The sequence below is a fragment of the Tauraco erythrolophus genome, chromosome 8 (genome assembly GCF_009769465.1).
Source record: "Tauraco erythrolophus isolate bTauEry1 chromosome 8, bTauEry1.pri, whole genome shotgun sequence".
NCBI classification, from domain to species: Eukaryota; Metazoa; Chordata; class Aves; order Musophagiformes; family Musophagidae; genus Tauraco; species Tauraco erythrolophus.
The window spans coordinates 28,245,126-28,259,866 of NC_141472.1; the positions used below are offsets into that span (position 1 = coordinate 28,245,126).

The 14,741-nt window shown below is 46.1% G+C and overlaps 1 protein-coding gene across 2 annotated transcripts in view; it reads left to right on the forward strand.

The window, feature by feature from the left end:
• Positions 1-1,023: 1,023 nt before the first annotated feature.
• MARCHF4 (membrane associated ring-CH-type finger 4) overlaps positions 1,024-14,741 on the forward strand; it is a 100,251-nt gene continuing 86,533 nt past the window's right edge. For both annotated transcript variants that reach the window (XM_086615254.1, XM_086615255.1), the window contains exon 1: positions 1,024-1,506. In XM_086615254.1, the coding sequence (XP_086471380.1) occupies positions 1,024-1,506 (483 nt within the window). The remainder of the gene's footprint in view (positions 1,507-14,741) is intronic.

Below are 14,741 nucleotides of genomic sequence, written 5' to 3' on the forward strand. Positions count from 1 at the left end.
AGAATAGATCCGATTTCGACGGGTTTTTTTTTGGTCCAGGATGGTAACAGTTTAGGGAATAATACAGCCGCCTTCCCTCACCAACATCGCTGTTGATTTTTTTTGGTGTGGTCCAGACAGCTGCTGGAATAGAGAAGGTCAGAATATATAAATATATTAAAAATATATATGATATATATGATATATATTATATATATAAAACTATATCTCAGTACGTCTGGGATTAAGCTCATTGAATGCTAATTATTTCTTTCAGGACTTTTAATATTTACAATGAAATCTTTTAAAGGCAACGGTAAAATCTGAAGCCACCTGGGAGTACAGTGTTGGAAACGTAGGGTGTTTTCCCACAAACAATGTGAAGGTCTTTTTTGTCAAAGAGGCAATTTTGATAATAATTACAGCTACCAATTTTGCATTTTGATAGCCAGACCGGCTGCTATTTTGTCCGGGTGCACACCGGGTCTCGTGTGATCGGGTTTTATTTTTTAATTGAAAAAAAAAAATATTAAAAAATAGAAGAAAAAGCAAAATTACTTGAGATGCCAAATACTGTCGAAAGAACCATATTCTCCCTCCTCCCCACACCCACCGGAGACGTGGACCCTTCTTTTTTACAGGCTTAGGAGTTGAGAGAGCCGACCGGGGGCTTCCTCCCGAGCCAGCCGCCCGCGCCCCCGAACCTCGGGCGTGGGAGATTTATTTCCTCCTCCCGCTGATTTCTAAACAAACTTGTGGAGGGGGGGGGGGGGGGTAAGAATCCCCCAGGAGCGCAGAGTCGTGGTTTTTTTTTATTATTTTTCTTTTCTTTTTTTTATTTATTTATTGTCATCCTCGCCGGATTTCAGCGGGCTGCCGGGGATTTCACCCCCTCGCCCTCCGGCTCTGCTTTTGTCCTTCCCCGCCGGCCAGCGCAGCCCCCCACCCAGGCACTGCGGCCGCGGCAGAGCCCCCCCGGCCGCGGGGCGCCCGGCTCCTGCCCTCTTCTTTCCCACCCCGTCCCCGCCTGCCAAGGAAAGGCACATGTTAATACCACCCGGCGCGGTCATTTTTTGCTACTGCTGCTGCGGGCTCCTCCGTCCGAGACAGATGTTGCGAAACCAAGGCCTCCTCAAGTGCCGCTGCCGCATGCTCTTCAATGACCTGAAGGTCTTCCTGCTGCGGAGACCCCCCGCGCCGCCGCCGCCCTCCCCGCCGCCGCTGCTCCCCATGCCCGGCGGCGCAGAGGCGGCGGCGGGCGGCCCGGCGGGGGCCGCACCGCCCGGAGGGCGCGGGGCCGGCTGGCGAGCGGCGGCGGCGGCGGCGGGCGGCGGCGGCGGAGCGGGCAGCCCGGCCGCCGAGGAGTGGGGCAGTCCCGCCGGGGAGCCGCCCGCCTCCCTGCCCAGCAGCACCTCCTCGGATGACTTCGGCAAGGGCAAGGCCGAGGACCGCTACTCGCTGGGCAGCAGCGTCGACAGCGGCATCCGCACCCCGCTCTGCAGGATCTGCTTCCAGGGGCCCGAGCAGGTGAGCCCGCGGCGGGCGGGGGGACGACGGCGGGCCGCGGCGGGAGCGTGTGGCAACGGTGCTGCAGCTTGCAGGAACCGGCGCCTGCCGCTCGTAGGGGCCTCCGTGCTGCCTGGAACAGGACCTCCGACCCAGAGAGGCTCTGCCCTTTTCCCAGGCCCTGGGCTCCGGGATTTTGCGCCTTGGCGGTGTTTCCCGGGGAGGCGTGGGGCAGAGGCCTGCTCCGTCCCGCTCTGCAGCCCGGCAGCCTTGTCCCGGGCACCCGTGCCCGGCCTCTGAGCCGTGCAGCTGTGGCATGGCAGGGACTGGTGGGCTCCTTCGTGGAGCAGAGCACATCTCGGCGTGGGGGGCTTTTTGTTGCCTCGCAAGTACTCGGTTGTGCTGATCCCAGAAGTGATGAAAAGGACATGCTTAATGTGCTGTTTGCTTTTAAAAATGCAACTTCAGTCTGTATAAACACGTGGCTGGAGGCAGCCCCACCTCGTCAGTGGTTCCCAGAGGACGGCTAGTAGCCGCTCTGCAGGTTTGCCATTGCTACCATGCTCCCAGTTGCACGAGCTGGAGGAGGAGAAGCGCTGGTTACGATTGTACTTGCTGAAGCTGCAGCCTTGAGAGGTTCCTTGGTACAGACTGAGGTTGGGCCAGTGAAGTTTCCCTCCACCGCACAGGAGAAAGAAACAAATGCAACCTCAGTACAACATGAGGTGCCACCCTGGGGCATTATTTTCCCTATTTAATGACAATTAAAAGCAGTTCACGTATTTTCAGGCTGGCAACTTCCTTACAGTAATATACACAGCAACGTTTGTACCTGATGTGACACAGCTCCAGGCGGCAAGGCAGGCTGCAGACCTCTGCTTGTGGGATCAAGCCCAGATGTGCAGATAACCCTTATTCCCCAGGACAGTCCTGTTATCTGTGAGGGATAAGGGATCCTTGCACGAGAAGGTGTTGCAAGGTTTGACCTGGCTGATAGCCATTTCCGTTTTAGGCACAGATCCTGGCACATAATAAGATTGAAATCCTGAGCAAAACAGGTTTTGCCCCATGTCTTCTTTCCCTTTCATGGACCGATGTGCTCTGCTGAGGAAAACCAGTGCTCATCTGAGAGTGGCCACGCTCTGGCACATGTCCTGCCTGTCCCAGGATTGCCCACATTTGTAAAGCAGTGATTGCGCCTTCCCTTGTGTCTATCCGAAGATGGTGGTGATGGGGACAGGGAGGTGGGGAATAGGCTCACGTTCTTCTTTGGGAAAAGCAGAGCCCGCCACCTGCTCATCTGAATATCCACAGCCCTGCTGCATGTGTCGTACCAAGGGTCCCATAGATGGGAGCTCAGAGCAAAATGGGCTGTAGCCTTCTCTAATGGCTTATGCAGCTGACTGATATCTGTGAGACACAATTTTCGCTACAGGCTTTGAGATGGAGGTGGGGGAAATTGTTGGGTTTTGGACATGCTGTATGCCTTCCTCACTTGACTGCCTCCTTCCCATCTCTTGTAAAAGTTGGAAGCCAAGCAACTCCCTGCCTGGGAATTTGCATTATTCCACGTTTCTAGTACTCTTCCCTGGCTTGCCATTCTGCCTGTGTACATGAGACGTAGTGCCTGCAAGATTGACTTACGTGTCTGAGCAAATAGAGCCGAAGCAGAATTAAAATAGAGGTAACTCGCTTCCTTGGAGAATATTGATGCTCGAAAATAATTGGATGCTAATTTTCACACTGAAAACCTGTGTAGGTTGTATTGTAAAAGTGAGACTGTTTGCTGACCATCTGCCAGCCTACCTGAGTGAGAAGCTGAGCAGACGTGACTGGCATCTCATAGGGTTTCACCAGGATTTCTCTTCTTTGCTTCTCACAGTTTCTGACCAATATAATAAGACACTTATGGCTGGATTCTACCACTCGCCCTTGAGCACTACCTTATTCTGCGAATAATTTTTTCTTCACCAGCATGGCTTGAGGAGTGTCTGAAACCCTTTGTCCTGCAGCAGCTGGGAAGCCCAAGTCATTACGGAGGCCCAAATTGTGGGGTTTTAAAGCATGGCCGGATCCTGACACAGCTTCCTAGTAGTACGGTTCAGAAAAACTGAGAGCTGAATCAGTGCAGCTGATGTCAAGACCTGCAGTTTGGTTTATTTGGCCCTTACGTCAGTGAAACTCCAACAGGGCTAAATGCCGAACTCCTTCTTTTATATTATGGTGCTTTTTACTGGTTTAGCCTTCATTTCCTGTTTGTTTTCTAACTCAACAGCTGAGCAAGGACCCTTCGTGTTTTGGACCCTCACAACTATAAAAGTCATAGATGCACGTTATTGTATACAACCCCTGCCAAGATCATAAGGAAAATTTATCCACTTGGAAACAAAATATAATTGCTGGTTCTTTATTGTGCAGATTAATAACAATGACAGATATAAACAGCGTTTTATTTACCTGTCAAAAACATCTGAAACTGCTGAAGCTGTGGGCAAATTTGCAGGGCTACATCACAGTGCCAGGAACAAAAGCCTTCGTTATAAATTGACTGTTAGGCATTCTAAGCTTATTTACCCAGATAAAATGACAGTGAGTCTCCAAAAGATGTTTTAATCCTGTTTTGATTTAAAAAAAAAAAAAACAAAACAACAGCCCATAAGATTTTTTACTAATCTGGCTTTGCAAGTGGGTTTTATTTAATATCTAATGCAAAATAAAATCGGTGGGGATTTTCACTTTAAATTTATGATTGCCCAACATGCAGGATACTTCAGGCTACTGAATTGCTTATATCTTAAGCTCCTGATGTTTGTTTGTGACTCTTACGGGTAAGCTGATTCTTTCATTTAAAAATGTGCCGAGGACCGTAGGAAGGAGTAACGCTCGTTCTTGTAAAACTGTTCTGAGTCTTGCATGTTACTCAAGAGAAACCAGTGATGCAGACGAGAAAGAGTTGATCTGATGGCCAGGTGATCACAGCACCAGGGCTCCCATTTTGAGGGCGTGAAGAGCAAGTTCTGCTCAGGTCTGGCAGTTGAAAGAGGCAACTGCTTTTGTTGAAAGTGAGGGCTTAACATGGTGAAAGCTGATGGGCTGAACTCTGCACTTGGTAATGGCATTGCCTTTCAGGGGCTTGCTTGGCATTTTCAAAGGTTTCACTGACTGAACGCCCTGCACCATTGTGTCAGCTAATTCTGAGACTCTGGATTGAACGGCAGAGTGCTGGGGAGAAAGTGAGAAAGAAAGATGTCGGAGTATTTTCTTCTGTTTTGGTTAATGCTCAGTGTTTGCAGAATTTTGTCTGCTTTCCTGGATCTCTGACTAAGACGAGCTCCACTCTCACAAATGTTTCACAGTGCTTGGTATGGATCCAAGTTGAAAACAAGTCATGGAGAGTAGCAGGAAAAGGAAAAGTCCCTTCACATAGTGGATAAACTGTTTGCCCATGGCACAAGGAGTCAGCAGTACCGTGGAGTTTAAGATCTCACAAGTTGGTGCTAGCTGGGCTGAAAATATATAGAAAAACGTTCTTAAATGAAACTGAGATCATTTGGAAATCAGTGTGTCTTAAGATTGCTTGTTAGATTGTCAGTTAGAGTGTGCGTACATTTTTTCTTTGCTGTCAGTTTCTGTCTGCGTTTATTTCTCTGTTCTGGGGAAAACTGCTGTAAAGATGGGGAAAAGTCAGTGAAAATAGGATTGGTTGGCTAAGGAGGATCAGAGAGAACAGACTGTGGACTCTTTTGCCTGCAGGCTGCTGGCTTGGACTTAGCTTGGTATTCTATAGAAATGTTTGAAAATAGGCTATTCTTCCCACCAAAGTCCCCTCCAGACTTTAGGGACACCAACCCATTAATATGAGAACATGAAGACCTTCAAGGAAATTGGAAGGGTAGACAACTTATAATGGATATTACGACATGCATTTCCATGAGATATGTCATTAGGCTGTGGAGCTCCTTGCTGCCGGACGTTGGCAGGACAAAGAACTTCACTAAGTTTAATGAAGGACTGTAAAGCCATGTGGTTATTAAGGATATCTAGAGTCATTGCAGTTAGCGATAACACTTCTGAAAGTAAAATTCATACTTCAGGTCTGAAGCCAATCTAGTGATCAGGGTAACACTGAAGAGGAGCGAAGCCCTGAGCCTAGTCTCTAGCCCCACAGCTCACCACCACCTTGGGCATGGCCAGTGAGATCCACTTCTCCAGGTGCACATCTGGATTTCATGCACATGTAATGTAATGTCTTCAGCATGTAGGCACCTGCAATGCTCAGGACCTCTCTAGAGCTAAGGTGACCCACCTAAATCACTCAGTCTGGATTAACACACCATTCTTGGGGACCCTATGGAGGGTCAGTGGATGGTTTGTACCACAGAATGACTGGTCATTAGCATGCATTGCTTGAAATAACTCGTGAGAATCTCAACTCCGTTCCTGTTAGAAATACAGGCACAGACAAAAGCCATCATTATCTTCCTGCCTGGTAGTGTCTGCAGAGAAGGCATGAACTAAGCCAGGACGTATTGCCATTCTACAGACTGGTCTCTCAGCAACACAGAGGAGTGGAGGAAGTCTCTGGGATGCTTGATTTCTGATTTACAATGTTGTAAGATCAAGGAGAATCGGGTACCTCTTTTCTGGAGTGAGACAAAGAGGAAAAGAGGTAACCTGTGGCAGGATTCAGGGCATGAGTGTGGTAATGAGTGAGTGAAAGAAGAAACAACTGTGCAGCCAGCATCACAAGCAGGTCCAAAGCCAGGGAAACTTGGGAAGGGGGATGCTGGTGTTTCGTGGGGTCTGTCCAAACTGGCTAGACCATCAGGACACTGTTTTCAAACACGTTGAATCACATAGTGGTGGTGCAGGCTTCCCATCCATGTCCTTTTCATAGGTGTGTTCCCACAGGATTCATCTACTTGGTGTTAGAAGGAGAATCATCCATTGGAAAACAGCCAGTCCTGCTGAAACTGAAGACTAAGAGATGCTGGGATGCAGGATGCAGCCCTTTAGATTTCAATCAGTATATTGTAATTTATGACAGAAAGGAGGGGAAGATGCTTCCTGTGACATTCAGTCCACTTCTCTGCCTTCCCATCTTCGAATCTTAACACCTCTATAGCTAACTGTCCTGTTTCACCTGTCCCAGGATCAAATCTGTACTGTGCAGGCAGAACATTTTTGGCTTTGGCAAAAGCTTTGCTTGAGCCATCAACTGAATGGAGCCCAGGATGTCATCTCTTTTAGATTTAGACTCTGTTGCCACGGAGTTGATTGGCAAAGCTCCCATTAACTTCCGCAGCGAAAGGGTAGGCATCCAGTATCAGGGACTTGACCCCTGTATTTCAATAATGTTGCGCACGCAGCGGGGTTTCTATAAATAATAGTGAACGCAACTAATCCCATTGACTTTTAATTGCTCCAGGACACAGGGTTTTCACCTTTTGTGCCTGCTGAAACTCTGATGCCTGACCCATTTATTTCAGTGCCACTAGCTAGCCTGAGGAGCAGGGTTTTTTTCCTTTCACTTCTCCCTATATGAAAGGCTTCATGAAGGAACTTGTCTGTGTTTGTTTCTTAAGTAAGAAACTTGTCACTGTTTCTTAAATATACATTTCAGGCCATGATTAACAGTGGCTGATGTCAGTTAGTGACAGAATAAGCAATGCAAAAGCATGTAGCTCCATTGTTTGCATCTGTAGAGTCACTGTTATTTCCACAAAGGCAACACTCGCTCCTGGAAGGGCTCTGTTCGTACAAAACTGAATTGCATTCAGATTGTCTTTCAAGCAAAAATTCATTCCCAGCGAGGGCCTCCTCTGTGGCAGCCTTTTGCTCACGTTGGTGTTTTTCCATTCAAGGTTGGCCCAGTCCAGAAGTCGGATACATAGTTGTGCCAAAAATCTGGGCGATTGATAGCATCTGTGATGCTGTGTGTTCGATGTGTCCGCTGCACATGTCCTCGTCGTCCCTAGGCCTGGAGTAAGATAATAAGATAGACTATAATCATTATTGGTCCATATCTGTGGCCACCCTGTCCCTTTTATTAGCTGATTGCTAAAGGAATAAAGCCATGTGACGGTGTTAGCTGTTGGAGTGTCTGCTCATCAGCCCTCCTCTAAACCTATCAGCTGATTTCAGCCAGATTTGGCAGAGAGTGGAGATCTGAGAGGCATTAAATTCCTCCAAGTTTCATGAAAACTAGCTGGATGAAGGAGAAGAAACCTAGAAACTTCCTGTTACAGGAGAAATTATAGCAGTCACTCAGCTGCACTACATGCTGCAGAGTCCATGCAGGACCGAGCTTCAGCTGGAGCAAAAGCTTTAACAGGAACATATATTCCATTAGACAAAAAAACCCAAACCCCAACGTGGTATAGCTTCCATGGGAAACCAGGTTCAAATAATACTCACATAATAGCGTATTAACTTTTTATCTTTCACCTCTTCCTTTGTTAATCAGGGTTGCTTGCCTAAAATTAATTGCTTCATGCTGAAGACTTTCTTAGCTTCCCCCATCTTTTCACAACCGACCTTTTATCCTTTTCTGATTTATCACTGGTTACAGTAGAACAGATTACATTGTTGGCAGTGGAGAGCGATGAGTGATGATTTTTCTCTGGTAAGGAAAAAACCAGCAAGACCTGGAAACTTATGTAGATAATAAATGGGCTGTCCCCATGCTTTTCTATGAAAAGTGATGAGATAAGGCAAAATGTTGTTGGGCAGACTGGTTCCAGTGACAGACCCCAGATCCTGAAATCCTCACACATCTTTTCTTCTGTTGTGGTTTTACACTCTTTGGTGGTTTTCTCTCACCTCCTCTTCCTTCTCTTCCTCTCGGCCAAAGTCAATGGACACTTCAGACCTTGGTCCCACCCATCCCATCAGACTCTACTCTGCACAAGTTTTCCTGAGGCCTCAGTATCATCTTGTCCAAGCACCCTCTGTTTGTGGCTTCAACACTGGTGGTGCACTGGGTGGCATCACTCTCAAAAGTCACACAAATTTAACCTGTTTCCCTGAGTGAGAGTGAGGGAAGGGATGGTACAGAATGGGAGAATGAGGAGCCAAAATACGTTTTACATGTTTTATTCTTTCCTGCATCTGGTGCCTTGTGTTCGTTGGAGATAACAAGCTGTGCTTGGGGAAAACTGCACAAACTCCATGGGAGATGAGATAGTTCAATCTTGAATGGATTTCTGAGAATGTTTTATCTCCTCTGGAGAGGAACTTTGTAAGGAACTTCCATTACAGCTGAAGAACAGGATTATCAACCATACTTTTTACCACAGAGTTACAGACAGTCAAGTGGCAGCTGGAGCTGTGACACTCCCTGATCTTCTCTAGGACAAACAATCCCAGTTCTACATTTACTTTTATGAAAATTTTTCTAAACCTCTAATCATCCTCGGCGTTATTCTCTGGACTGTCACCAAAAGGTCCATATTTTGCTTTAAATGCACTGTCCAAAGTTAGAAACAATTCTCCAGCTGAATCCTTGTCAGTGACGAGCAGCGCAGAAAGGTTTTGAATCCTGTTTAACAGGTAACAGATGCCATCCATTCCAGGGTGATGTTTGCCGTCTCTAATAATTTGTTCATTTATTTATTTATTTATTTATTCATGGAACAGCAGAAGATTATTGATTGTTACTCAACTCATGATCCCGTATAATTTCCGTGTCCTTCAGAACTGCTCCCTGACCAGTCCTCCTCCATCCTGGCTCTGTGCAGTTGTCATTACTGTCTTGGTGGGAGATCTGTACTTGACCCTACTGAATTGCATCCTTTCACCCTCAGTCCTTTCCTCCACAGTAGCAACCCCTTCCAGGTGGGCCTGCGGATGCAGTAAGCGTTCATTCTGTTGAATCTTCCGTGACATTAATGACTTGAAGTCTTCTGCCTTGACTTTTGGGGAGAGTTGGGAGGAAAAGCCAGGAGGAACAGCTGTTCTTTTTGTTTAAGATTCCCTTGGCTGCCAGAGATGAGACTTCTAGCTGGGGCTGGTCTTGTCACTGTTCACTTATATGGAGGAGGAGAGAATGGATCCTCGTTACTTCAGTTCAGGTGTCTGCTCTCTTCTCAGAATTAAAGCCACTCTCAGCAAGGCTGAATATGACTTTCTTGGCAGATGCAGGCTACCAGCCATGCCTGCCTGAAATGGTTGCCCCCACCACACGTCTCTCCTGCTTGTCCAATGATGCTGTTATTGCCGGGGTGGCTCACATTTCCTCCACAGTCCACTAATGGAGTCCCACAAAGCTCCTTCTCCTTGTCCTTCCCATGTGTCTCCAGCTCATCCACTTCCTCCATTAAGGCTGGTTCTGCAAACTTGATTTGCTTCAGTGCAACCCCAGATCTCCTTCTGTCTCCCGGATATCTGTTATTGAATGCTCTGGCATCAGCTCAGAATTCTTGTATCCAGCATTTTCCTCCACGCCCATCTTTTTTCTGCCTTCCTCTTGTGCCAGCACTGTCACTCGGGGCATTAACCCTATCCTCAGCTTGAGCTTTTTTCCTCTCCCTTCCCAGCTGTATAGTCAGGTTGTGCCCAGATCATCTTTTGCTTTCCTTTGGGTTGCACAGACACTTGCTCAGATCCTCATTTCTTGCCTTCGTTTCTGCGATGCCTTCTCCACCTTCCCAGCACAGGCATTGCCCTGCTTCTGTTATATCATAACCAAGATGTGAAGATCACTTTCTTTGAATGTTATTTTGATGGAAGAAGTGGTTCACCTGAGAACTTCCCTGTGCCTCTAGCTTCTCATCAACATTCCCTGTCCTTACCCAGGTAGATGCTGTGCATTTTTTCACTCCAATTCCCAGTCTTTGGGAGAGCCAAGAAAGCCCTGTGGATGGATCTGATGAAGATACAGCATACAGCTCTGGCACACGGGAATCCTGCTGACGCTTCACCCACATCATATCAGCACCTACCCTGGCAATTTCCTGCAGGCAGTGAACTAAAGCTCGAAGGATGTTCTGCGCTTTCTGCGAGTACAGGGCCAGGGGCTAAACCTGCCTCTCCAAACACTCCAGCACTTTTAGTTGCATCAGGTCTTCTCAGCCTATCTGACATCTTGCATGACCTTGCCCTGTCTGATGGATGAAGCACTTTCTCTTTACTTTTCTCCTTGCTATGCGCACTAGGGCCTGTCAGGATTAAAGGTACTGGAGAAATACAAGCAGATTATTATCCCATCCCAAGTGATATTAAAAGAACATTAAGATGGATCAGATGAGCATTCGAGAAAAGTAGGTAATAGTAAAATATTTTATTAGCAGAGAAATAACAATTATTTAAAAAGAAGGTTTGCACAAGAGGCAGAAGTAAAGTTATGGGTGCTTCTGGCCTTTAGACCATTCTTTATTCTGACACTGTGGTAACCTTTAGAGGATGTCAGTGTGTCAAGCATTGCACCAAGAAGTGAGGCTTTTCTTGCCCTAAAGAGTTCACATTTTAGGACATAAAACCCAACATTTCTTTAACGTTGAAGAGAGGTGAATTCATACAAGATTTAGGGCCAGAGGGGGTTCTTGGGCTAGTCTAGTCTGAACCTCTCTATTATAGCAGCGAAATAAGTTCCCGCAGTGAAATTCCCACTTGAAGGTTAATATCTGTGAAAGGACTGAAGAAGAAATAACCCATCTTGATTTTAAGATCTCTGACAATAGGAAATTGTTGCAGTGCCCAAGGAGAAAATCTGGGGAAACAGAGAACTGAAACTGTCTTTGCATATGAACTTTTGTCTTTTCTGTTACAGAAAGGACCATGCATCCTCAGAAACCAGCTTCAGAAACCCTTGAGCTGGCTGGCAGAGGAGATTGCCCTCATGGAAAAAGTTCTGTGTTTGAAGACAGTTTTACTCCACATCAGATTGAAAGCAAGAAACTTTCAGTCTGGGAAAACGCGCATGGGATTCAGCTAGTTAGGAAAAATCAGTTCATAGTGTCCTCTGACATATGAGAGCAGAAGTGCTGTCACCTACATTTAACCCACATTTGGAAAATTTTCTTCATAGGCAAGATGCCTACATCATTTCTAAGAAAAACATTTCTACATCCCCCATAGCCTGGAGTGAGGACTCCTACATAAAATCTAGCTTGCTAAGCTGCCATGACCTGGCCCAGCTGCCATGGGCTTTTCCTTTCTCAGTCCTCATGGAGTTTTGTCATCTTGTTTTTCTTGCAGACAGGTGAAAATCTGCAGGAGAGCCCTTGACCTTCCCATCCTGCAGCTATTCAAGAGATTTCTTCTATCACGTTTTTCTTGGTGTTGCCAGAGAAGAGCTCCATCTTTTTGGAGGTGTGCTCAGGCATATGACGCCCATGGCAGGGAACGGTGACAATTCTAAGTGTTATAGCTCAAGGCAAACAAAATCACGCAATCCCAGAATAATTTAGGATGCAGAGTCCTCTGGAGATCATGTTGTCCAGCCCTTTACTCAAGTAGATCCGACTAGATCAGGTTGCTCTAGGCCTTGTCCAGCTGAGAGGATGGTTGTTTCACTCACCTCTCTAGACCCCTCATCCAGTATTTGACCTCCGTCATGGTGAAAATGTTTTTTTTTTTCTGATGTCTAATCAGAATTTCTTGTGTTCCAAATTGTGTCTGTTGCTGCTTGTCTTCTAACCATGCACCTTCAGAGCAGAAGAGTCTGGCTCTCTTTGCTGTACCTTTCCATGAGGTGGCTGAAGACAGCAATAAAATCTCCCCTTGGCCTTTACAGTAATTTTAGGAGGAGCTGTATGAAAAATAGGATTAAATGTCTGCTCTAGCTCCCTAGGGTGGATTTGGACAGGGGCTGAGATTTTTGTAATGGTAGTCAGATAAATACCACGGGAAAATAGCTGCCTAGCCATAGATTGAAGAATGAGAACAAACATCGCCAATAATAGCAAAGGCTCAGATATTTCTGTTTGTCATAGCCAAGACACTTCTTGATCCAATAATCACTAAACCTCCAAGAGGTGATACTATTTCAAATCTGAGTCTTATATAGAAATACTCGTTGTAGAAAAGCTTGATTGAGCAAGAACTATTTCTGTTTAAATTGAACAGAAGGATAAGCAAAAAGAGATCTGTAACTAAGGTTTTCAACTTTGCAAAAGCAGAGTTTGAGAAATTGGGAATCTTTAAAAATATGCAATATAGCAGAAATTTATGGTACATTGTCTAATGACTACCAAAACAGCCATTAGTCTCTTCATAACAAACAAAAGCATTCTGTTACAATTGCTGCTTTCTGGAAGCTGACAGTCATTCTCCCTTCTAGTTTTGCTTTCTGCCTTCAATTAATTTGCCTGGAAAGCTGTTCAAAACCAGTCCCAAGATGTATTTTAATAAAAGTGAAAAGCAGTCTTTCTCTCTTTCTAGCTTACTTTTCTAAGCAACAGTACTTACCCAGGTAGGTTCTGTTTATAAGTCCACAAGTCTCAGTGACATTTAAACCTCTTTGCCAAATTCAACCACCTTTGATACACAAAGGCTGCAGAATTCTTAAGCTTTTATGAGTTGCATGAAAATATGTGGCCAAATGGGGCATAAACCCCACGTTGAGTTTGTGATGCCATGGAGGTGAACTGTCTTAAGAGGTCCACCCATACTAGACATCAAAGAAGCCATCTTACTCCCAGGTATAAACCTTTGTTTTGTTTGGTTCCGTTGCTCTGAGAACTTCTGGATTTGCTGTTGTTTTTCTCCATTCTGTTTAAAAAAAGGCAAGAACAGGATCCATCTGCCAGCAGAGACTGAGCCTAGAAAGTCTGAATGCAGTAGCAGAGTATTTCAGAAAATTACGCATTTAGGAAAACCAAGGAATGGCGTAGTAAATGTTTTGAAGTCTTCACTGATCACAGTCCAGGATCTGTTATTTCAGTCGTCCTCTTCCAAGGGCACTTCACAACAGGGCAGTGGCAGCCAGATGATGGTGTTTGCCCTTCAGGCAGCATAGTCATGGAGGAGGTTGACGTAGAGCTGCCTGAAAGCTACCATCTTTGGTAGCTGGCTAAGGGCAGCAACAACTCTTCTTCAAGCCTGCAGAATCTCATATGTCACTCAATCGCTATAGCAGACCCAACTGGAGTGGAAAGCCAGGTGACTGGGGGAGCGATTGTAGACCAGTTAAGTGAGCATGATCAGCAGGGAGAATATCAGAAATAATTCTGTGCTACTGAACGAGAGGAGGAACATCAATCAGAGGCAGCCAAAGTGCGGCTGTCAGTGGGAAAGCGAATTAAGCTGCTAGGACGCTTCAGAAGTTGTTACTGTCATGGTAAGCCAAGGGGGATGCAGAGATGGCTACGGGCTTATGGATTTCCATGGAGCAGTCTGAGAGGCACCACAGCAGAGATTATTTGCAAACGCAAGGCATACAAACGTGTGTGTACGTGTAACTGAGCTGCTCTCTGTGTGTTTAGGAGGATCAGAAACATACAGGGCAGATGTTGCAATCTCCTCTGTAGCTGGCAGGAGGTTTGCTATCATAGCATGGCTCTGTTTTCTGTTTGGGTTGGATCCAGTTATTTTTCCCTGTAATGGATGTGAGGGGGCCAGCGAGATCGGGTTTTGCTGATGAAACAGAAGGTGCAGGGAGATGGTCTTGGAAGAGAAGAAGCTGGAAAACATGTGCTCTACTTCTCTGATCAGCACAAGGTTGTGTTGCACCTGATGGACCCTCACTCGTTCATTCCTGCAGGCTATCCCACTGCCACCAAAAGAGCCCAGTGATGTTCATTTGCTCCTTGCTTCTTTGCATCACTCCCAGTTCTGCCTTTCCTCACTTGTGTATCTCCTTCCATAGAATTTATAGCTTCATCCCTCTCCAACAGTGCTATCTCTCCAATGGGGGAATGTAACTCCCTGTCTTTTCTCACCAGATTGGTCACCAGATTCTCACTGCTCTACCCTAAGCACCGGGATTGGAGCAGCAGTGTCAGCCTTCGAGGCTACAGGAGAGGTTTTCACCTTCTCTAACTACATCCTGAATGTTCCCAGTTTTTCAGCATGCTCTGCATTTTGTCCTGATTAGGCTATTTGTTCTGCTGTATTGTGGAGACAGGAGTGGTGCTTAGGCACAAGAGAGTATGTTCTCTCTGTATCATGTAAAATAAGAGAAAATTTGCTCAGTTGGAAATGAAACAACTTGGAGTTCAAAACTCACTTCCACTGACAGTTGTTTTGCATTTTAATACGCTTACCAGCCATTAGTACTGGCCAAGGTGCCTTGGCATTTACCCCTAGGTAAATGC